This window comes from Rhinolophus sinicus, chromosome 3 (assembly GCF_057876585.1).
Source record: "Rhinolophus sinicus isolate RSI-liver-muscle chromosome 3, RSI-T2T, whole genome shotgun sequence".
Lineage (NCBI taxonomy): Eukaryota > Metazoa > Chordata > Mammalia > Chiroptera > Rhinolophidae > Rhinolophus > Rhinolophus sinicus.
The window spans coordinates 40,045,306-40,069,822 of NC_142503.1; the positions used below are offsets into that span (position 1 = coordinate 40,045,306).

General features: G+C 35.8%; 1 protein-coding gene across 2 annotated transcripts in view; it reads left to right on the forward strand.

Annotated features, from left to right (window-relative positions):
- Window positions 1-24,517, forward strand: part of IPO11 (importin 11) — a 157,589-nt gene that overhangs the window by 127,174 nt on the left and 5,898 nt on the right. For both annotated transcript variants that reach the window (XM_019743722.3, XM_088796520.1), the window contains 2 exons: window positions 5,232-5,327; window positions 10,981-11,065. In XM_019743722.3, coding sequence (XP_019599281.1) covers window positions 5,232-5,327; window positions 10,981-11,065 — 181 coding nt within the window. The remainder of the gene's footprint in view (window positions 1-5,231; window positions 5,328-10,980; window positions 11,066-24,517) is intronic.

A 24,517-nucleotide genomic window follows, 5' to 3' on the forward strand; every position in this document is an offset into this window, starting at 1 on the left:
CAGGGGGCCAGCGATGAGAATTGGAGAATAAAAATTTGCCAGTGCTTCTTTAGCACCCCAGGTAACAGGATACTCTGACTTTAGAGAAGTGCCAGTTAATGAGTCAGAAATATCTGTAAAACTGAGAAAGGCAGTTATTCAGGATATCTTAACTTAATATGAAACAACAGCAAGAAAATCTCATTTGTTGCTTGGTTTACCTCTGTCCTTCCTGCAGACTTTTAGTTCATAATGAGCTCTTGAGCTTACAGCACAGCTTTTCTCAGTTTTTCCCTCTGAATCATAGAACAGGTAACATTCAAATGTGCAACAACTTCCCTGTGTGTATTCAAAATTATGTGCACTAGATTCCAGCTTCCTTTCGTTTCTGAGTTCCCTGAGGAGGCCATCTTTTTCATCCCTGGGGCATATAGTGATGCCGACACGTTTTGTGGGCTCATAAAATGTTGACCAAAATGAATGAACCCTAACCATGGTGACCTATCCATCAGGAAGAGTTGGCCTGGGTAATATCACCCGTTACTCTCTTTGTAAATTAATTGGCATCCTTGTATAAGTCCTCTCCTATTTATTAATACTCAGTGAGCCAGTCTTTTGAGTATTTTTTGCTCATGGGACTTTACCAAGATATGTAAAGTTTTGGCTGTAATCAATTTTTGTTTTGCATTTTAGCTCCTGAGGGTTTTGGTTTTTTGTTTTTTTACCCCCTGTGCTGTAGACACTATCATGGAGTTTAGCTAATCTTTTCAGGGACTTCAGGTTGCTATGCATGAGTCAATGTGGACTATCACTTCTTAGTCAGTAAGCACTGGTTTGAGGGGTTAAGAACTGAGTGACATCTAAAATTACATGGTTTCTCTGGCTACCTTTACTTTTTCCACGTTATAACCAACACAAGATTTGAATGAATGCATGAGACACAATTAGAAGGTGAAGAATTCTAATAAAATATTGCTCATAATTCGAAAAACACATACAAAAGAAAAAAACTTGGGTTGGTTTTCATCAAGAAAACCAGAAAATAATATCTAGTTCTCGGCTTGTATTTAAAGAGATAGGTTGGTGCAAAAGTAATTGCGGTTTTTGCAATTATTTTTAACCTTTTAAACTGCAATTATTTTTGCACCGACCTAACACGTATCTTTTATTATTCCCTTTCTTCCTCTAAACCTATTTTCATTTCATTCCTCTGAGGGTTTATAGCTCTTTTGATTCTTTCCATTTTACATGTCTAATCAAATTGTAAATCATTTATTCAGAAACTTGTATTATGAAAAGCAAGATTGTTAATTTGTAAAAAAGACAAGGGTTTGGAGAGTGTGTGAATAAAAAATGAAGGTGTAATATTCAGAACTTCATAATGAATACTGTATAGAAGAAATCTATTTTAAACGTTTCGTTTTAAAATGTTACTTTTACACATTTGGAGGGAGCATTTTAATATTTACAAAAGGAGATGAAGAAATTATAATTTCTTAATGCTTATTTTCTTTAAATATCTGTTCTTTATGCCAGGAAAATACAAGCCTCTTGTGGCTTTTTGTTATCCCCAATATTGGGGGATACTTTTCCCAGACCGTTTAATGAGTGGTAATTGAGGCGCATCCTCTTGAGTGCTGTTTGAACCGGAATGCTTTGAAGATAATTACTGTATAACTTCTCCTTTCACTAGCCCAGACTGTGGCCTGGACACTTCCTTTCCATTCTCTTTAGTCCTTGTTTTCTAGAGTCAGCTCTTCTCATTGAAGCCAGCTAGCATGCCTTTCTACTCTGGACCATAGTCATTCTCCCCCCTTTTCTGAACTTGAAGTCTGTGCCTCACCCTCTCTGGCACTTAATACTGTGTTTCCCCGAAAATAAGTTGTAGCTGGACCATCAGCTCTAATGCGTCTTTTGGAGCAAAAATTAATATAAGACCCAGCCTTATATAAGATCTGGTATTATTATATCATATCATATCATATCATATCATATCATATCATATCATATCATATCATATCATATCATATATCATACCCGGTCTTATGTTATATTAAAATAAGACTGGGTCTTATATTAATTTTTGCTCCAAAAGACACCTTGAGCTGGTGGTCCAGCTACGTCTTATTTTCGGGGAAACACGGTAGGTATTCCAGGGTGAGCATGGTTTTTCCCCATCTACTGGGATTCACCCCTTGACCCCAACTCCAGCTAGATCTCTGCCTCTTGTTTCCTTTTCTGTGCATTGTGGGTCACATTGCAATGAAAAAATGACTGACTGACCGACTGACTGAGGTTGCCTCACCTCCCTTCCCTTTTTCCGACTAGACAGCCCTCTGTCTAAGCCTCTTACTTGGTACAGCTAGAAATCCCGCTGGAGGCAGGCGAGGGAAGGCAGAGGGTGAACACCAGTGCTCACATGACTGAGTTCTCCAAGCCTGAATAAGCATGGGCCAGGACAGTAGTCTCTTCCTGAATAGCCCGTACAGGCTGAGCAGGGGTTGGGCCAGGATCTTGTGGCGTGTGTCCAGTCTGCTTCTATGAATATCATTACCCATTCTTTAATTTTCTTAACACTTTTTTTTTTTTGGTCCATCATTCACTAATTCTGTCTTTTGGTTTTCTATAAATCGCAAGTTCCTGAACTCATTAGATTTTTCTCAGAACTTTTCAAACTTTATTCTGGTTCCAGCAGTGTCATCTAAATAATCTCATCTTTTACAAGAAAGGGGTGAAGTTAGTGATTTTGGCAAGAATTGTGCCGTCAAAGGTTTATTCTACCCATGGTGCAGTTTTCACAGTCTGTTCTCAGCCTGAAGGCTCGGTCCTATGACAGTGCCTGTGTGAACGGAGGCACAGGCTCTAGAACTGTATCTTTTATTAATTCAGCGTATTGCTAATTACTTTTTTCTAATTACATATAGCAAAGATATAACATCTTACCTTCTCAGAATAATGTGTGCCCATGCTGGTAGCACCAGCATTGATCAGCGTGATAGTTTGAAGTAAAACCTATAATCTAATGAGCTAGTTGTCAGATTAAACTTTTCTCTCTATTATACGCTGTTGTAATTAACATTCACCCACTCATACTCACGTTGCCAGATATCTGTTGGGAAAGTTCATAATCAGTCTTTTGAGGAAATACTCAGAAATTTTATTGACTTGTGAAATTTCTGGTTTTCCTCGAAGGTGTGGGGTTGATGCTTGGAGGTGATGTAAATAGAGGAGGCCCCTGCCTGAGTGGATTGCTCCTAAGAAATATTGATGTAAAGCCCTGTAAAGAGCCTCAGAAGCTATAGTCTAGAAGGGTTTTGTTTTTTTCATCTAATTGGGATCGGTGGCTGATCGCTGTGCAGAATGTCGCTGTTAATCAGGAACCTCGGCCCTGACTCTTAGCGTGTGTGATGGATTGGTGGTGAATTACCCTGCGGTGGGAAGGGAGAGTGGCTGCATTCCTCCCCCATGTATTTGCCGTCCCTGAGTCCAGCCTTCGTTTTACAGACAAGGAGACCCAGCATCTGAGAAATGAATTAACTTCAGTAGGGTTGCACTTGAGTGGCTGAACTTTTAATGCAAAGTCATGGTTTTCTAATTCTTTTTCTCCAGGGTGTTTCTCACCAAACCAAATAAGGTAGACTGTATATATGTTTCTTTCTTGACAGATTTTTTTTCAGTTCTTACATAAAGGAAATATAGTGGCGTCAAAAAGCTATACTCCTGCAATAGGATGTTATATGCAGATTAAGATGTAGCAGAACAATATCAACCAGTTATTATATGCCCATCTGGTGACTTAATTCTTTACAGCTTGATCACATTTGAATGTGTAGACAGTTTTGACTTTACAAAGGTGGGACTATGACCCAAAGTGTGCTGACCTTGGGAATTACTTTACTGAGCATTTAATACTTTAGTTATGCATGTTAATGCAGTATGAGAAACTCATCTATCCCCTGTAGGGAGGATACTGAACGTTCCCTGGAGACAAGTTATAATTTATGCAGTTTTAAATTCAAGTAGCATAATTTAGAGTTGCCAGTTGATGGTTATGTACTTCTGCTTTTTTAAATTCAGGTTTATTAAGATGTAGTTTCCATACAGTAAAGCCCATTTTAAGCATACATTCTGACAAATGTACATCCTATGTAACCACTACCACACTCAAGATACAGAACATTCCCATCACCCCAAAAAGTTCCCTTGTGTTTTTTGCCTGGCAACCACTGACCAAATAACTTTGTCTTTTCAGAAAGTCACATAAATGGAGTCACACAGTACGAGGATGTGGCCTTTGGAATCTGTTTCTCTTAGTGTAATGTTTTTGAGATTTATCCAAGTTGTTGCGCGTGTCTGGAGTTTGTTCCCTTTTTTGTTGACTGCTATTCCATTGAATAAGTGTCCTATAGTTTATTTATCCATTCATTAGTTGATAGACATTTGGGTCATTTGCAGTTTTGGATTTTTATGAATAAAGCTACCCTAAATATTCACATACAGATCTGAGGGTACTCATTTTCATCTTGGGTAAATAAATACCTAGGGATGGGATTACTTGGTTATATGGAGTGCGTTTAACTTTATAAAAATTGCCTGTATTTTCCAAAATGAATGCGCCATTTTTTATTCTTACCAGCAATGTAAGGAGGTCCTGGTGTTTCTCATCCTCTGCCAGCACTTGGTATTGTTTACTTTTAATTAAAACTTCGTTGTGGTTTTAATTTGCATTTCCCAGATGACTAATGATTTGAGCATCTTTTCGGTACTGATATGACATCTATACATATTCTTTGGCAGAGTGTCTGTTCAAATATTTGCCCATTTTTAAATTGGGTTATTTGTCTTATTGAGTTTTCAGAGTTCTTTATGTATTCTGGATACAAGTCCTTTGTCAGATACATGTACAAATATTTTTTCTCAGTCTATGGCTTGTCTTTTTCTTGATAGTGGTATTTAGAAGGGTGGAGATTTTAATCTTTAACATTATCTTTTCAGTTATAAAATCAACACAAGACTATTATAAACAATATTAAAATATCTCTTTCCTATGTAATCTACTCTTCTAGAATTTGAACGCACGAATATCTAGTGAAAGAAAATTTTAATGTTTTTTGCAAGATAAAATTTCTGCTTTAAGAAATATATTCTGAAAGTATTTTCTGTATTTTAGAACTGAAATTTCTCTTCATGTTCAAGAGGATTGCCTGTTGAAATACTCCAGTTTGACCTGTTTTGCTCTTCTTTTATTCTAGTGTTATCCAAGATAAATTCTGTGGGATTATAAACATCTCAGTGGAAGGCCTGCATGATGTCATGACGGAAGATCCTGAAACAGGAACTTATAAAGAGTAGGTGGATCATTTAATTAATTGTACTTGGACAGTTACTTTGGGGGTAATTAATTATAACTTGCATGATTTTTGTTCATCACCACCATATACTGAGAACAGTATAGCAACTTTTTAATTTTGTCTCCTATAAACATTTTTGTTATTTTTATTATAATATTTATTGTTTGATCTTGAGATCAGCTTTATTTTGTTGTAGTGAAATTCTGAATTAGGCTTCTTTGGTCTAATTATTTTATGATTTGACATTATGTTTTTAAAAAAATCCAACTGTATTTTAGCATGTGAATTCCTTTTTAAATATTTTTTTAATATATTATTTTTTTCAACGAACAAAGTTTCCCTGACTTTCAGGCAAGTTCTGGGGAAAAAGGGATGGGTAAGCATCCTGGTTTTCTATTTGCCTGATTGAAGCATCGCTGGCACCAGGTACTTAACTAGTTCCAAAAGAGAATAGTTAAAATTATATTCTTGGAAGAATAGTCAAAAATCATGTTATCAGGAATGCTGATAATCTTTTATATCGTGTTTCCCCGAAAATAAGACCTAACCGGAAAATAAGCCCTAGCATGATTTTTCAGGATGACATCCCCTGAACATACACCCTAATGCGTCTTTTGGAGCAAAAATTAATATAAGACCCAGTCTTATTTTTGGGGAAACACGGTATAATTATTAATTTGAAATTCTTTTAAAAAAATTAATCGTTGTATCCTTTTGTAGCTTGTATAATTGTCACACCTTTCCTCTTATTACTGTTGATAAAGGGCATGTTTCATTCAGTGATAAGCGTGAGATTCCAGACCACTTGAGTTTTCCTCAGTAGTGTTTTGAGCCTGTTTTCTTTGCGGTTTATAAAACCATCTGTAGCAAATGGGAAAGATTGCCATTTGAATCATATTTTGTTGAAAAATATAGAAAGCAGATATATGTTGTTGAATCTTGTTAACCATATATAAACAAAATGTGTCTGGCGTGTAATTTAACTTTCGAGAACATAGGAATTCAGATAAAGTAAAAACCTCAAACTTTCGTGGTTACAAACCAATTTTTGTTTTCTTCAGATAAATACCCAGAAGTGTCATTGCTGGATCATAATGGTAGCTCTATTTTTAATTTTTTGAGGAACCTCCATACTGTTTTCCATAGTGTCTGTACCACTTTACATTCCTGTCTACAGTGCACGAGGGTTCCTATTTCTCCACATCCTTGCCTACATTTGTTATTTCTCATTTTTTGATAATAGCCATTCTAACAGGCCTGAGGTGATATCTCATTGTGGTTTTGATTTGCATTTCCTTGATGATTAGTGATGTTAAACCTCTTTTCACGTACCTGTTGGCTATCTGTATGCATTCTTTGGAAGAATGTCCATTCTGATCTTCTGCCCATTTTTAAATTGGATTTTTTTCTTTTTTTTTTTTTTTGCCATTGAGTTGTATGAGTTCCTTATATATTACGGAACCCGTCTCAGATGTATGATTTGCAAATATTTTCTCCCTCTCAGTAGGTTGCCTTTCCATTTTGTTGATAATTTCCTTTGCTGTGCAGAAGCTTTTTAGTTTGATATTCCTATCAAACTATTTAGTTTTGCTTTTGTTGCCTTTGCTTTTGGAGTCAGATCCAAAAAAATCATCGTCAAGACTGATGTCAGTGTGCTTACCGCCTATGTTTTCTTCTAGGACTTTTATGAAACCATTCAAAGTTTCATCCATTTTAACTTAATTTTTGTGTATGGTGTAAGATAGTGTCCAGTTTCATTCTTTTGCATGGATTTCTTTATATGTTTGTATTTTAGTTAGTAGAATTCTTATTTCATTAAAGCAGGAAAACATATTAATGAGGCTTGGAATTTGCCTTCTGCTTGTCTTTAGTTAGAGTAGTTTCCCTTTTTTTCCTTAAATAATATTTTGTTTTTAGGCAGTTTGGACATGAGATTGACAACCCCTGGCCAATGTTTGAGAAGTAAAAAAGGAAGAGATGGTTTAGTCAGCATTTTAAGATGCTTAGAGTCACTAAAATTTATTAGAAAAAGACTCAAATTGTGGTTTTTATAGCTAGAGAGTGTAAAACATACTGGCTGAAAAGGAAGTAGTAGTTTTCTTTGAAAGAAAGTAAAATTTAGGCTCTAAGCATTTTCCTCTCCTTCACTTGATACGTTGACTCACTAGATGATTTTTCAGAATAAAATAGAGAATACAAAAAGAACTTTTGGTTCCCTGATCCTGACATTTTCACTTGTATATTATCCTAACTGGTAGAGAAGTCCCATTGACCTCCCGGGGGTCACGCTCCAATTTTCCTTTTCTGATCCATTCTGCCCTACTTCTTGAAATTAAAAGCCCATTTTCTTACAGAATTAAGTTGATGGGGCACTGTTGTGTGCTTCCCTCAATTTATATTACTGGCCTTTTATCTCCCTAGCCTCTTCATTATTCCCCATATGTGCCAGTTCCTTTTATACACATTGATTGACTCATAACAGTTTTTCTACTTGACGTGTCATGCCCTCAGTCTTGTCTTGTCCTGCTTGGCAAGTATCTACCCCTACGAGTCCTTTCTGAACTCTCAGGAAGAATTCATTGCATCCTTCTCTGTTCCTTCATGGTACTTTGTCTCTACTGCTCATTTAGTTAGCTGCTTATATTCAATCTAGTCGCCATGAGAGGATTTGAGGCAACACATAAGAAAAGGATGTGCTTATTCTGACCAAAAACTATTAACACCAGCTTGAAGGAATTTAAAGAAGAATCTTGGATTGGGGAACCTGTGGCATATGCCTATAAAACTGAGCCCTGAGCCTGCTAACTACCAGGGTAAGAAGAGAAACATTAGGAATTACATGGTTTCTGTTTTCAAATAGAAGTGAAATGGGTGTAGCAGGAGAGGGAGACTGTCTGGGCCTGAGCGCAGAAATGAATTTGTGATAAGGTATTTATACAAGAGACTGCAAAAAGATTTTTAGCTGTAAGTAAGAGAAACTGTGAGTCAGCTGGCTTTAGCCATAAAGAATTAGTTATCTCTGACAACAAAACAACTGTAGGTCTGTGGCTCTAGGATTAACTATTTTGGGTCTTCACAACCTCTTCAAAGACCCAGGTTGTTTGCGCTCCATCCCCTCAGTGCCTTAACTTCGTTTGCAGGTTACTTTCCCTCACTCAGTAGCTCTAGGCATTACAGTTCGTGCCAGTGCCAAGGCCAGACAAGTAATCTTCCCTTTCCTTACATCTTTTTTTTTTAAAACGTCAAAAGAAACCTTTCCTAGAAGTCGTTTCATTAGACTTCTCTTCAAGTGTAATTGGCTAGGATTTCTTAAACACACTCCTGTTGAAAGCAGTCATTGACCAGGGGAATAGAATTGCCATGGCTGCTTATTGAGTCACTGGGACTGGGGCTGCATCGGCGTTTTCCGAAGCCTGTGGTGGCCTGGAAGAGGAGGCTGACTGGACCAAGTCAGTGTGCCTTCCGTCAGAAAGGAGGACGATTATACGGGCAACTCAGCTGTCCCCTACACAGACCAACTGAATAGTGCTGTCAGTTCTAGTTTTATTGTAACACTCAGAAGTGAGTCTGTGTAGATTAAATGAAAGGTGTTATTACAAGTACTGTTTAAACATAATAATTGAAAAGGGTTCATGTTGCCTGCTAACACTGTTGGTTGTATTTGGCTGGTTGGAGTTTCCTGTTGGGAAGAGTCTGACGCAGTGGGCTAGAGTGAGTGAGCGCAGGGTGTGAGGGGCGGGGGGCTGCCTCTGTTCACACCGTCAGGCATCCCCAGTTTCAACTGCTGTGATTATTCATTACTATTACTATTATTACATTCATAGCCCTTACATTTTAGCTTAGTTGATATCAGTTCATTCTCACCATGCCTTTTATGTAAAGTGTGACTCCTTATCTTTAATCTTTGTCAACAAAATAAGATTGAACTTTTTAATTGCAGATTTTCCTGTGGGAGAGAATTTTAGCATTGGTCTTCTCAATTCACAGATTTTTTTTTTTCATTGTCCACCTTCCAGAGTCCAAATGAATGCTATTTGCAGAGTTGCAAAGCAAAAATATTCTGCCCTTTGGGTAATATGTGATTAGTGGGAAAAAATATATATGTGTATGTGTATATTGATACCCAGAATATACTTTATTACCATGATACATCTTTTAATTTCGAGAAGGGAGAACAAAGAGTTTTTACTATACAAATAAGTTAACAGATTTTGGAATTCAGTGAAAGAATTTGTTGCAATATAAAACATACTTCCAAGGAGACCTAGCTTCACGATGTTAGAATTCAACTCTATATCAAGCATATAATAGCTAGTGTGAAGGAACCATTCCCATCTTATTATTTAGTTCTAAAATACAAAATAGGATCTAGAATTTTTCTAGATGTTCATTTTATTAAGTAGCTTTTGGATTGAGATAATAATGTCATAATTTTCTCACTTTGTGTCAGAGTCCACTAGCCAATTAGTTGTGCTACATTCATTACATTCTGTCCCGGTGGATGGAAGCTGCAGCTCTAAGAGGTTAAGGCTGTGCAGTGTCATACAGATTGAGCTCTTGCTGTTTTTCAGCGTTTCTTATTTTCATTTTAAGGTTTGTACTCTTTGATCTCACCCGTGTGTACTGACTGGGTCAGAGGCATTTGTTCCAAAAAATTTTTTTTAATGGTGAGGAATACGAAGAAAAGGACACTCTGTCCCCTGCAAGAGTGATTCTGATCTGATCAAGTTTCTGGTGTCAGCACCTGTCCATAACCATGAGTTAAAAGTTATTTACACAACTGAGTCAGGGATTGTCCTTCTGTATTTCCTGTCCTTTCCCTGTCCTTCCCCTGTACTTGCTACAAAACATGAGAGAAACCAAGCTTTCTTGGCCCTGGTTTATTGGTTAGGAACATCTGACTGGTAAATTATTGAATTCTACTATTCTAAATTAGAAAACAGTGAGGTTTGTTCCATCAGCTTGATTCACTAGACAATATTCATTTCTTGTCTTCCTGGAATGAGTGTTGACTGAATAGGAAACTGTTCTATTATCTCTGCTAATGGTGAAGAGCAGTGATGCAGATAATCAGGATAAAATGATTTGTAACTATCCTGCAGGTTATATTATATTATTGGAACAAGTTCCTCTTCGCATAGTATTAATGTCATTTGGAGCAAAAAGTTGATTGTTACGTAATTAATAATGTTTTAATTATGTTATTTAAATTACTGCTACTATTAGAAACATGTATAATAATCTACAGACATATGAAGATTAGTAGTAAAAAAAGAAATATTAATTTTAAATGTTTGTCATTTTTTAGAAAGATGTGAAAGGGTACACCTGTGCTTTTGTCAAGTGATACATGGTTCAAAAGTTGCCTATAAATAAATTTCTTACGATTTACTACCTTTAGTGCTCAAGTAAAATGCTCTAAAATTTTTTCATGTGGCCCTTTTTAAGTGAGATTTTTTTTTTGTCATTAAATTTTTTTTTACTTATATAAAAAAAAAAATTTTTTTTGTCATTAAATTTTTTTTTACTTATCTTGCTATTCCTCACATTTTGGTCCATAGAAGCATAATATTCTCAGTGATTTTGAGGGTATGTTTTTAGTATGTTATAGACTTTAAAAAATTTATTTAAAACTTTTTTTTAACTGCAGCTGTATGTTGATGTCTCATCTTGAAGAACCAAAAGTAACAGAAGATGAAGAACCACCCACAGAACAGGATAAGAGGAAAAAAACGGTAAGTTACAAAAGTAGCTTCTAAAAATTTGAAAGAACCATCACCATAGGTTTTTCTGTAGGTTTGAAAATGTCTGTTCGTCCATTTATCCATCCATTCATCTATTCATAGATCCTTTGTTGGAAAATTAATGTAAGCTAACTGACTTGAAATTTGAAGTGTATCCCTGAAACAGATAAATTTTATTTTTTGTACAGGAAGTAAAGTTTAACTCTCGATCTGAAATAATTGTTTCTTGTCTTAGCAAAGCAGAGGGTTTACTCTTTTACTTATAGAAAACATGTGACCCTCAAACCTTATTTAAGTTGTAATGCTAATAATCTTGAATTTTTAAATACTTACTTTGACACGTGAATATAAAATAAACTGTTCCCCCTTTTTCTCTTGGAATCACTTCTAGTCTCCTGGCCTCACCAGTTATTAACCATTGTGCCTTCTTTCCTCATTTGCGAATGAAACAACAATAATTTCTACCTCAAAAGTAGAATAAATAAATTAGTATGGAAATGGTCATGGGATAATGCTAAAAACCTAGTAATTATTATGTGTTATCTACCAAGGTTGTTGTAGTCTGCATAGGCCATTCACTCCTTGAATTATCCCACATTAACCTGCAAGAACTTCGTCCTCGATGTATAGCTGATACTACACTGCTCTGACTGCCTTCTTTTAAACTGTTTGAGTTTAATCCATTTTACTTTGCTTTTATGCTAGAGATCATCTCCCTAGTAGCTAGTGTAGAGGAAAATATCCAAGGATTCAAAAGACCCGAATTCTAGTCCTCTGTGTGTTGTTAATTGTGACCTTGAGCTAAGTCACTTGGTCTCTTGAGAGCTTTGTCTCATCTGAGAAATGAAGGGAAAATTGGAATAATGGATTCTTGGAGTCTGTGAGCTGAAAAATGATTTTGTTTTATTTTTTTTAAGCTCTTTCTACCATTCCTTTCCTTCCCTAATATGTAGTGTTCTAGTGAAGTATTTAATTGTGAGTATACCTCTGGAGTTATTTCTGAAATGAGGCTGCTAATTGGTATCCTAAGTACATGGAAATTGTATTTTCTTCACTTAGTGATGCTAGCCTTTTGGTATAACTTAACAGTTTGTCTTACCCCTCTCTCACCTCCTCTTTTTTCAGGCATTGACTATGTCATTCAGTGTTACAGAAAAATATAGTGACATTATTTTTCATAGGATTCTGAACTTGTCAGTGAATAATAGGTATTCTGCAAAGAGTCGTCAGCTCTTTGCAAACTTTATTAACCTCAGTTAGTCTGGTAGATCTCTCCTTAGCAAATTAATCTACCCAGATCTGTTTTTCATTGTATATAGAATACCCAGTAACATCATATAGTGGTATTTTTAATTCTAACTTTATTTTGATGGTAAGGGGAATATTATCTCAAGAGCAGTGTAGGAACATAGTTTTAGCAATAACACTTGAAGTTTCTTGAATAAATTTTGTGATCCTAAATTTTATGGGAGAGCTAGTAATTTTTTTGTTGTTCTAATGATAGGTAGTATTGCTTTATAGAACAACTGTTATTTTTTTAAGTGGCTGGTTTTATTTGAAATAGCTATTTGATGTAGAGATTTATATTGTCATCTCTACTAAGATTTTCAGTGCCTTAGACTTATTAGGTTGGTGCAAAAGTAATTGCGGTTTAAAAGGTTAAAAATAATTGCAAAAAACGCAATGACTTTTGCACCCACCTAATAACTCTTAGTCTTATACTGATGATACCACAGCGTTTATGATTAATACTGGGATTGTGTATTTCAATTTTGAATAAATGTAATTGTGAATACAGTGCTAATTTGTCAATAACTTTTCATTAACAAACAAAATTGGTTTCACTATGTCTTCAGGGTTACAAATATAAATGATGTATCTTCACTATTTCATTCTTGTACTGTGATGTCTTTAACATTAGAAACTTTTTGAGAAATGTCTAGATGTGTCTTGGTTGTACTTTCAAATGGAAGTCTTTGCTGATAGATGATTGTGAATTATTATTTAAAAGGAAAACCAATCTAACATCAAAGGGTTTTTTCATTTTAAAATGAAATGGTTTATTTACTAGGAAGGAAAAGTATAGCTGCTTGTTTCCGAGATTACATAATTAAAAGAATGATTTAATTACTGTCTTTGTTGTCTTAAAGTGGCCCCTTAAATGTGGGGCCTGCATTCCATCAGCTGTTTGGTGGAGGACAGCAGTGGTCATTGTAAGATCTGGGCTGAGGGGGAAAAACCACCTGAAACTACCCAAGGAAAGATACGTATGGTAGAATTGGTGGAAAATATCTACCAAACTGTTTATAACTGTTCCCTGTGTTAAGAAGCTAGAAGATTGAACATGTACAGTCGGCACATGGAAGATAATTTTCAAAAGACTCAAATCATATTTCTAGGAATTGAAAACTGTAATATCCCCACATCATATACGCTTTAGGCAAGAGAGGTTAATTTCCTGCAGTATCTGGGGGGATTGATACATATTAGGTGTCACAGAAGAAAAATATAACGTTGGTGCAAAAGTCATTGCCATGACTTTTGCACCAACCTAATATTAGTGAACTTGAAGGTATAGCAATAGAAACTATACAAAATAAAACAGAAAAAAAGACTGGGAGAAAAAAAGAATCATAGGACATCTTCAAGCAGCTTAATTGAAATCCCCAAGTACAAGTAACTGAAGTCCCCAAATGAGAGAAGGGAGACTAAAAGAAATATTTGAAGAAATAATGGTCAGAATTTTTCCAAATTGAATGAAAACTAGGATCTCACAGGTCCAAGAAGCCCAGAGAACTCCAAGCGTAGGAAACAAGACTACACCAAGGCACATCATCATCAAATTGCTACTTACATCCAGTGTTAAACGGAAAATCTTTAGAGTAGTCGGGGGCAATCAAAAGACTCGTTATACAGAGAGGAAAAGAGAGAAGCGACAGCAGACTTGTCATCAGAAACAGTGCAGGCAAATTGACAGCAGAGCAGTATCTTTAAAGTTCTGAAAGAAAAACACTAGTTCTCTTCACATTACTAAGTAATCTTTTGGAATAAATTTTTACTATTGAAAATAAAAAATTGTTTTGTTTAATTCCTACTTAATTCGCAAACTTTTCAAACTTTATTGTGATGACAATGGAAGATATCCTGTCTTCTGATTTTTCTTGACTGTGTGACAATGTGAACGATGTACAGGGGAGTCCCATAATCCATAACAGTGTCATAGGGGACCCCTGAAAATCTATTATAGTGATTGTCAGATTTATTTTACTTATTAATGGATACTTTTTATACTAGGGTTTGAATGAAACTACACAAATATAGGCTTGAACGCTTTATAATCATTAACAAAGAACTACGTTGTGGTTTGCCATCTGATTCTTTTTTTCCCCTTCAAATTTGCTGAGATGATTTCATTTCTTTTCCATCAGCCTTTGATACATAGTAATCTTTAAATTTTATAGATATGTAATAGGAAAAAGCCAGCTATTCAGAAGCTGGTTTGTTAGCAAGAAAATCAGGTAGATCCAAATGGTTTATTCTGAGTATTTTTATTGATATCTAATAAAACCATTCTAAATAGGTAAAATTTGTCTCTGCTCCTTTGCCTCCTAGAAATCTTTAAAATGTAATCCTTAAACTTTAATAGTAAATAACACTTTGAAAAAATAGTGGTTATAAATTACTGCTTCTCATTTTGCAAAGAAAGCAACTGTTAAAGTCTATCCATATCACTTATTTGCCATCACTGGTATGTTGATTGTCGTTTATATGTTTTCAGCCAGACCTGATTATCTTAAGGTCCAGTTCGTTAAAAATGTGTACAAATCCTCACACTCCTCTATTTTTTAATAGCAGTTCTCTGTTTACTCTTAGGTACCAAATAATTCTACCTGCTGCAGTTACACAACTGCTTGTCTTGACCTCACACAATGGCAAAAGCGTAGCATCTTCAAAGCGAACCATTTTTCTTTTGTAGTCGTTCTACATACATTTTTGAGTGCTCACCACCTGCAAAGCATTGATCTCTATACTCAGTATTTCCTTTGCGAGCATACCTGTGTCTATCTTCCCACAGAACCTATCTATTTTCTGATGCATGTTGATCAATAATACATACATATTCTTTAAAAAATTTTCAATAGCATTAGCTTATTACAAAACCAGTTTCTTAAAATGGGAGGATTTACTTGTGTTTTTTTTTTATATCTATGCTTAGATTCTACCTTCTTCTCTAAGTTCTATTAACTGACTGTTGTTATACTGCTGTTAGTGCATCCTTATCTTCATTTCCAGGTCATGCTGAAGCATACAAAGGGCTGTCAGAGGGCTCATCACTTTACCTAACGCTGAAAGTGTAAACAGTAGTAAATATTTCAAGTTGTAGATTGAACATAACTTTCCTAACCAAGTGAGACCCTCAAAATCAGTGTTAAACTTACCCCAAATCTTAGAAATACACTGTTGCAGTGGGTAATTCAGCTCTCACAACCCGCAGAGTTGCAAGTGACATGAAAACAATCCACGAGGATAGGAAATAATGAATTGAAATAATCCAGCTGAGGTGTAAGAAAGACAGAAATTGATAACCAGACATCCTCCTGAGATAGCAGTTCTTTTCTGTGACAGAACTAAAATGTTAATCAAAAAATAGTTTGAGATCCAGAGGTTAAGATCTTTCACAGTAGGCTACACACTAGTAATCAAAAGACACTGGAAATAAAATTCTGTTGAAAATGCCCTTGGAACTAAATAAAGTGGTGTTTTCTGAGTTTTTGTTTTTAGTTGAGATTTCAGATTAATTGCCTGCTGACATCAATATTGTTCTTGAGTATTACAAAGCAGGCAGCCTCATTATTTCTTGATTATTTATTTGAATTGTTACTAAAAACCTTAATCGGGAAGAGTTCAGTAACTGCCACTGTTCACTTCAAAGCTTTGGCAACGTGGCATTGACTCTGTCAATAGTCTTTATAGATGAAGACTATGGCCCAGTATGGGAGAACGTTCTTTCGGAGACTTAGCTAACAGTCCAGTGACCAGTCGACTGTCTTTTTGGCAGTTTTTCCTACCTTCATTCCTTTATTTCCTTTTTGCTTCTTTCTTTTTCTCAATAAATTATCAGTAATGCTAATTGTGTTTTTATGAGGAACCTATCTTTTGAGGGACTGCATGACCCTTCAGATGGTTCCAGTCCCAAGGTGGCTGGAGTCACCCCTAGCCTTCACGTCTTCTCAAATGATCCACAGATCATGGAGCAGAGACGATCCACCTTTACTCTCCCCATATCCGTTCCAGATCCACAGGGTTCATTAACATTAAAAAATAGTTATTATTTTATGCTATCTAGTTTTGGAATCGTTTGTTAGGCAGCGGTCAGTAACCTGAACCTGCTCTGTGCATGAAAGAAATCAGCCCATAATCCTTCGTCTCTGTTTCCTTCAATTTTGTGTTTGTTTGCTTGCTTGTTTGTATGTGTGTTTGTTTGTTTTAAGCTGGTAACAGAGTTAAGTATATTAGCTTGTTGCTGCAAGGGAGAATGCACACACTGGGGAATCCTCTGACAATTGGTGAATCAAGGAAGACTTTTTATAGGGTTTACGGAGCTGGAGTTAGTCATAGAATGATCTTGTCAGGGATCGGTCAGAATTTATAAACCAGTCTAGTTGCTGGGACAGTCAGTGGTCTCATCTTTAACACATGGATCCCTGCAGTTACCATTGGATCAGTTTGTCAGTTGTCTTAGAACACATGGATTTGAATGAGCTGTGTTAAAAGAATTTGGCTTTAGATTGCTTGTCTTCCATGTCATGATTTAGGATAGTTTTTCTGTTTTGGGAATCCTGGTTCAGTTTTGCAAATTGTGGTCTCTGCTTCAGTTCTCAAATACCCCCTCACAGCTATCAGCAGGGCTTTTTTTTTTTTTCTCTCCTTGTCATATAATATTTCATCAAACTCCATTTTTGAAAAATGAACTGTTATCTTCTGGGGACGTGATTAGTCCAGATCTGCATTGCTCTTTGAGAGGTCATATTGTGTATTGAGTTTTCAGTGGTCGTTGCTTTCATCTCTTTCATCATCAGCAAACTGTTTTTGACTTTGTTCTATCACTTTTCTGCTGTTGCGTTTGGTTTTTATGTTGTACTTAGAATGGCTACCCCACTCTCAAGAACATAATTTTTCTTGTTACAGGTTTACTTATTTCATTTAATCTTTAATTCAACCGGAAACTTTTTATTAAAAGAATAAAGTGTCAACATTTAAAAAATATATATAGTTAGCCTCTATCACAAAACTAATCAGTAGCTTATCTTTACTATTTTGAAATGCCACCTTTATCAGATACTACATTGCCAGATTTATTTCAAAACTCCAAAATGTAGTCTATTGACCTGACGATTTTAATTACTATAACCTAACAATGTAGTTTAGTACTCATTAATGATGTTTCTGAGGATATTTTACTTGAAAATTCAGAATTATGTAATTTTTAAGATAAACTGAACATTTATTAAAGAATTCTTAAAACTCTCAGTCTAAAATGAGAAAGAGTTATTCTTACTGGAAAACAGCTAAAACAGTATCAGTTGAAAGTCAGAGGCATAAAACTGGCTATTTTAATGCTAAGAGTTACAGGTTTAGTTTTCTTATAGGATATTTCTTAGATCAATCTAATAATACTGTGGCTTGTTTTGTTCAAGCAGTTCATTGAAAGCAATTGCTTCTTTGTAGTTCTCAGCCTAACTGTATGGGATGAATAAAGACATAGGTTGCATCAAAAGCTGAGGTGTAATACCATGATTCAGTCAAATGAAGGAAATATGAGGAAGAATTAGATGCTAGGTCTAGCAAATTTCTTAAACTCCTAAGTCAGCAGTTAACAAAAACTGTCTACTAGAGATTTGGGTGACCTCTGTTCAGGAAAGATCTGACCTTTGGTAACCAGGTGTTGACTGTTTGCTTTGTAACTGGTTTTAAAACTCTGCTTGTTCTCATTTCACTATGAATTTATTCCTTGAACAAAATCAAGTGGAATTCTCAGAGATTGGTACAAGCTCATTTACGAATATTGTAGATGTCATGACTGTGGTTACTTCATTTTTATGTGAACTGAATGTTAATTGGCTTAGTTCTCTGACATGTAAATAACTCCTTCAATGAAAGGTAAATAGCACAGATATTTTGAAATGATTGAATTGTGTTGCTTTCCAAATATTTGTCATAGGGTTACATCTTTGTTGATCACAATGCTGTTGCTTTTTGAGAGTTTCCATTTGACTTCCACAGATAATTTAGTAGTGGAAGCACTGCTGTGGAGTTAGTTGTTCCTTTGTTTTGTGCCAAACCTGCCTACTAAAATAAATACACAATGTAGTTGAAATCATGCATGAGATCATTTCAAGTATCTAACAAATTTAGGTTAAACAGCCATAGAACAGTATTTCCCTTCCCAGAATTAGTACGTTAATGTAGGTCTTAAAATACTGCAGTTTCTTTAACAATTTTGCTATATCAGCAGATGGTGAAACTGGAAAGTTTTCATTCCCCCATTCACTCCCATCATATTGTCATTTTTTACAAATTCTTGATGGTTTACAATTTGATGAAATGATAATCCCAGTTTCTGAAATAGATTGAGGGCACTGACTGACTCATTATTACCCTTTCTTGCCTTGAGAGTCTCTTTCAGCAGTTTCTATTTATAGCACTTAAACATTCAGTCCTTCACCTGATAGCTTGACCTCATAGAACATTTTATCAAGAAACTTGAGATTCTCATAGGATTTGCTCAGTGATCTCACTTCTTGGAACCACAGAGGCAATTGGAGCATTTCTTGTCGACGGCTCACACTTGTGATGTGCAGATTCCTGAGTCCCTTTAATACAGTTATAGGCAGAAATAAATGATATTCACAAAACTCAGATAGTGTAGATGTCATCCAAAGATGACATTTCGGTTGTAAATAGAAATCTCATCTGATATTTTTCTCACAGTTTCTCTTTATCCTCGTGCCATTCCCTGTCACCTGAAAGCTACATATGATTGGATTAATTGTTGTGGCACATGTTTGGTTTTATGGTATAGTCTCTCACAAAATGGACAAACATGAATATGAATAATATTTATGAGAAGGAAGTAGTGGAATCAAAGGCATTTTTAAATAGTAGCATGTTCAGATATCTAGCACGCTGTTGTTGTCTAATTTAGTACCATTGGTAGTACACTCTTAAATATCCTATTACACTATGTTATGTAGTCATTTTACTTTGGTGGTGAATGGAAGGAGGACATCATTATCTATAAATTTAGTTATGTATTAAAGTTGATTTTTTTTAATGTAAAGAGATAACTCCATTTCTGGCGATTGAATGGAGATAGACCTTAATTTACAGCTAAAATTGGTTTATAGTAGAAATGCTTTAATAAAACCTGTAGAGTCATTTTAAAAGGCAGCATATTTCTGTAGCATTCTAAAAATGCACTGAGGATCCTAACATTTCCATTTTGTGATATGTCATCCCCAGGGCCTCTGAGTAAACTGATGCTAAGGATAGTCTGTGTGTGATCCTATATGTTTAGTTGACTAAGATGATCTCCTAGCAGGTGTATGGTGACAGATCCGAATAATATAATCATTAAATTTAATTTAGTAGCTGTAAATAAAAATTCTACTCGATGAATAGAACATACATTTTTTTTAATGTTCATGAAACATTTATAAAAACTGAGCATATTTTGGGCTTACAGGGAAAACCTCTAGTTTCTCAAAGTAGAAATAGTACAGGTCATATTGTCTGACTGCAATGAACTAAAACTTAGGAATTCAAGAAAGGTTAAGAAAAATATTGGTTACGTAAAGTTTTTAAAACAATATTTTAAAGAGAAAGTTTGCAGTTTTCAACTAGGTGACATACTACAGTGAGATTATTATACATAAAAACGTGGGTAAACTATAAATTATTCATACCCTTAAGTAATTTTATTATTAAACAAGAAAGAATGAAAATAAATGAACTCAGAACTCATTTCAAGACATTAGTAAAATAAAAATATCAACCTTAGGAAACCTAGAAGCCAATGCAGGGATTCTGTCAGGTGCTAGCATGTCTATTCCGATTATGCATTGAGGAACTGGGAAATAACCACAGGATGGACAACCCATTGGGCCCACTGTGAGATGGACTGGAGGTAAAACTTCACTGCTCAACTGACCTCCATACTCCCCTATGCTGGTGGGCCACAGTCAAGGGGTGGGGGAGTAAATATACAATATTAGTGATAAGGACACATGTAACTTCAGCTCTTGGCTAACCAATGGAAAATCTTATCAGAATGGACAATTTTTTAATAAAATTTAGATTACCAAAAAATAAAAATAAATGAAAAACAACTTAGGACCAGGTAGAAATGAATTTATGACCATAGAAGAAATGTTTTCAATTGCCTCCCCATTCCCCCCACCAAATAAAACAAAAGCAAAACTCTTCCTCAGTAATGTTTCTTGTTTGCTCATTTTATAAGTGTTTTTACTGGAATGTACTATCAATTTTTTAAAAAGTGTGTAGTTTAATGCATTTAATTTTACCAGTGACATCCTTTTTGCAGCAACTTATCTCCCCCCATCCCTTTTTCCTTCCTTCCTTCCTTCCTTCCTTCCTTCCTTCCTTCCTTCCTTCCTTCCTTTCTTTCCTTCTTTCCTTCCTTCCTTTTGTATTACAAAATTTTGAGGACTAGATAATGCTATGCTAGCTTAACTTATTCTAGAACTCAGAAAACTGGAAATTGTCAGGAAAAGAATAAAACAGAAAAAAGAAAAATAGGAAATTTGTTATTTAAAAATATATGTATGCAAAAATTTAAATTACATTAGCAAATTTAATCCAGCATTAAACTGAAAATTTATTCCTGATAAAATTTCTTATTGAACTAGGAATAATGTGCCTCTAACATGATTTTTAAAATAGCTATTTGAAACTAAGCACAAATATACCACTAGATTGTGAATGATCTAAATGCCACAGAAAACCATCTTCTATGACAGACCCCTTGAATCAAAGTTTAATGTAATAGTTTATTTCTTACTCAGGAAAAACACAGAAAGGAGAGGGTTAGGAGTGGATGTGTAATTCACTCAGCCATTCGGGTGGCCCGTGTGTACTGAGATGCTGTCATCTTGGCTTCTTGTCTAGTGGAAAGGTGGGGAAAAAGAATTGAGTAGTTGTTGTTTGAGAGTCAGGCTAGGTAATGACACATATCTTTTCTGCTCACATTACATTGCTGGAAATTGTGATCTATCTATGTGCCTAGGAAGAAGAGTAAAAAGGTTTGGTGATAGTCTGTCACGTGGAGTTTCTAGCCAGTGTGAGGAGAAGAGAGATTGCCAGAGGCCTATGAGTGAATAAAGGTTTAAATATTGGCAAAAGAGAGAAAAAAGTCACTGCAGTTGACCCTTGAACAATGTGGGGGTTAGCGTTGCTGGCCCCTGTGCAGGTGGAAACCAACGTGTAATTTTTAACCCCCCAAAAACTTGACTAATAGCCTTCTGTTGACCAGAAGCCTTACCAATAACATAAACAGTCGATTAACACACATTTTGTATGTTTATATGTATTATATACTGTGTTCTTAGAATAAAGTAGCTGGAGAAAAGAAAATATTCATAACATCATAAGGAAGAGAAAATACATTACAGTACTATCTGTATTGGTTTATTGAAAAAAAAAAAAATCCTCATACAAGTGAACCTGTGCAGTTCAAACCATGTTGTTCAAGCGTCAACTGTAGTCATTAAAATGATCGTTTAAGCCAGAAAAGTCCAAGAAAATCAATAGATCAAGTATGAAAAGAGTTTAATAAGGTGACCAATTAAATGACAAATGTATAAATGTATCTTGCTATTATATACTAGCAATAACCAGTTAGGAAAAGCAGGCAAAATAAAGGCCGCTTACAGATTTAGATTTGATTTACCTGTGACTTGGAGAATCCTTTGGAATTCTGAAGTCTAAAACCGAAATCAAAAGGTCATTAAACTTTTGGATGGTGGAGGAGTCAGACAATAAGAAAACAAAAAAGAAAAAAAGACACCAACATTAGTATGCATACAGTAAAGCAAAAAGGAACTAAACGCCTACCTGAAGGTAAAGGAGAAAGGAAGCCCTGAAGAGTTTCTAGGAATAGCTGGTGGTAAATGGGAATTAAATTTATAGGGCTTCGAATTATTAGTTGAAGGGTCTTTTTACGTGTCATATGTTTTATTTAGACTATTACCTGTATTATTATAATGAATGTGAAAATATCTAGAGGTTTTTGTTGGGTTCACTTGAGGTCTTAGTCCTCAAAACTGTTTTTTCCAAAAATTTCTACAGGTGTGTTTCTCAATCTTGGATGGACATTGGAATCACTGGGGGAGCTTTAAATATCCTGGTGCCTGAAACCAGTTAAATCAGAATCCCCAGAAGTGGGACTTAGTTAGACATCAGCATTTTTCAAAGTTCCTCCTGTGACTCCCAGTGGGCTGCCACAGATACTGGTGGGGAATGGGTGATTTGAATCCTGGTAACAGCCCAGCATGAGTGGAGGTGAGGCCGCAGTTTATTCTGTGCCGTTGGGCTGAAGTAGACCAGTGATTACTGTCTAAAAGTTTTCTGCCTTGCTACGTGCTCCTTTTCCTGGTCTTCTGGCCAGAGAGCAGGCTTTTTGTAGGAACTTGTTTTGTTCGGTGCTCGTTGGCGTTTCCAGGTTGCTGGCTTCTTCGTTCCAAATATGGGATACATGAGGCAAGAAGAAAGCCAGGGCATTCCACACTGTATCGTTCCTTGGCTGCTGGGGTCCCTGACCAGTCTTCCTTCTGCCTTCTTCTTTCTACCTTTTGGAGTCTTCTTAAGTTTGTTTTACATATAATGTCCAGGGGTTTTAGTTGTTCAGTTGACCCATGAACAGCATGGATTTGAACTGTGCGAGTCCACTTACATGCAGATTTTTTTCAGTAATTATATTGGAAAATTTTTTGAGATTTACAACAGTTTGAAAAAACTCGCAGATGAACAGCATAGCCTAGAAATACTGGGAAAAAAATTAAGAAAAAGTTAGGTATGTCACGAATGCATAAAATATATGTAGATGTTAGTGTACTTTATCATTTAGTACTATAAAATATGCACAAATTTATAAAATGTTAAAATTTATCAAAAGTCACACACAGTAACACAAGACCATACATGGTATCGTTCTTCATCGAGAGAATTGTCAACTAATGTAAAGATACAGTATTAAATCATAACTGCATAAAATGAACGGTAGTACATACTGTAATGCTGTAATAATTGTGTAGCCACCTCTTGTGGCTATTGCAGTGAACTCAAAAGTGTTGCAAGTATCTGCTTAAAACACTGTGTGACGCTAATATCTCCTGTGAGCAGTTCGTCTCTTCAGTAAATTACATGCCCCAGTAAAAGGTGATCTCACATACTTTTCGTCATGTTTGGTTCACTACTGTAAACCTTGAATAACACCAGGGGACCTATATGAAGTGCCACTAGCGATGCTGGAATTGCTCCCAAGAAGCAGAGAAAAGTCATGACATGACAAGAAAAAGTTGAATTGTTTAATATATACCATAGATTGAGGCCTGCAGCTGTGGTTTTCCACCATTTCAAGATAAATGAATGTTGTGTAAGGACCATGGTAAGAAGGGAAAAGGAAATTTGTGAAGCCGTCGCTGCAGCTACGCCAACGTGCCTGGAAACCTTGCACTTTTTGCTAAATACCTTTTTATCACATATTGAAAATGCAGCTTTTATGCGGGTGCTGGATTGCCTATAGACTCTAATATGATTCAAGAAAAAGTGAAGTCATGACAACTTAAAGCAAAAAGAAGGTGAAGGATCTAAATAAAGCTAGAGAAGTAATGCCAGCAAAGGATGGTTTGATAATTTTAGAAAGATGTTTGGCTTTACAAATGTCAAGATAACAAGGAGAAGCAGCTTCTGCTGACCAACAGGCAGCAGATGATTCCCAGACATTAAGAAGATCATTGAAGAGAAAGAATATCTTACTGAACAGACTTTTAATGCAAGATGAAAGTGCCCTATTCTGCGGGGGGGTGGGGGGGAGTACCACAAAGGACATATATTAGTAAAGAAGAGAAGGGAGCACCAGGATTTAAGGCAGGAAGGGATAGGCCAACTTTGCTGTTTCGTGCAAATGCAGTCAGGTTTATGATGAGGACTGCCCTTACCTGTGAAGCTGCTAACCTCTGAGCATTGAAGGGAAAAGGTAAACACCAGTCATGAGTCTTTGGGTTGTACAACAAGAAGGCCCAGACAAGAACTGGATTGGTTCCATTGACGCTCTGTCCCTGAAGCCAGGAATTACACTGCCAGTCAGGGACTGCCTTTTAGAGTTCTTTCGATATTGGACGGTGCCCCTGGCCACCTAGAGCT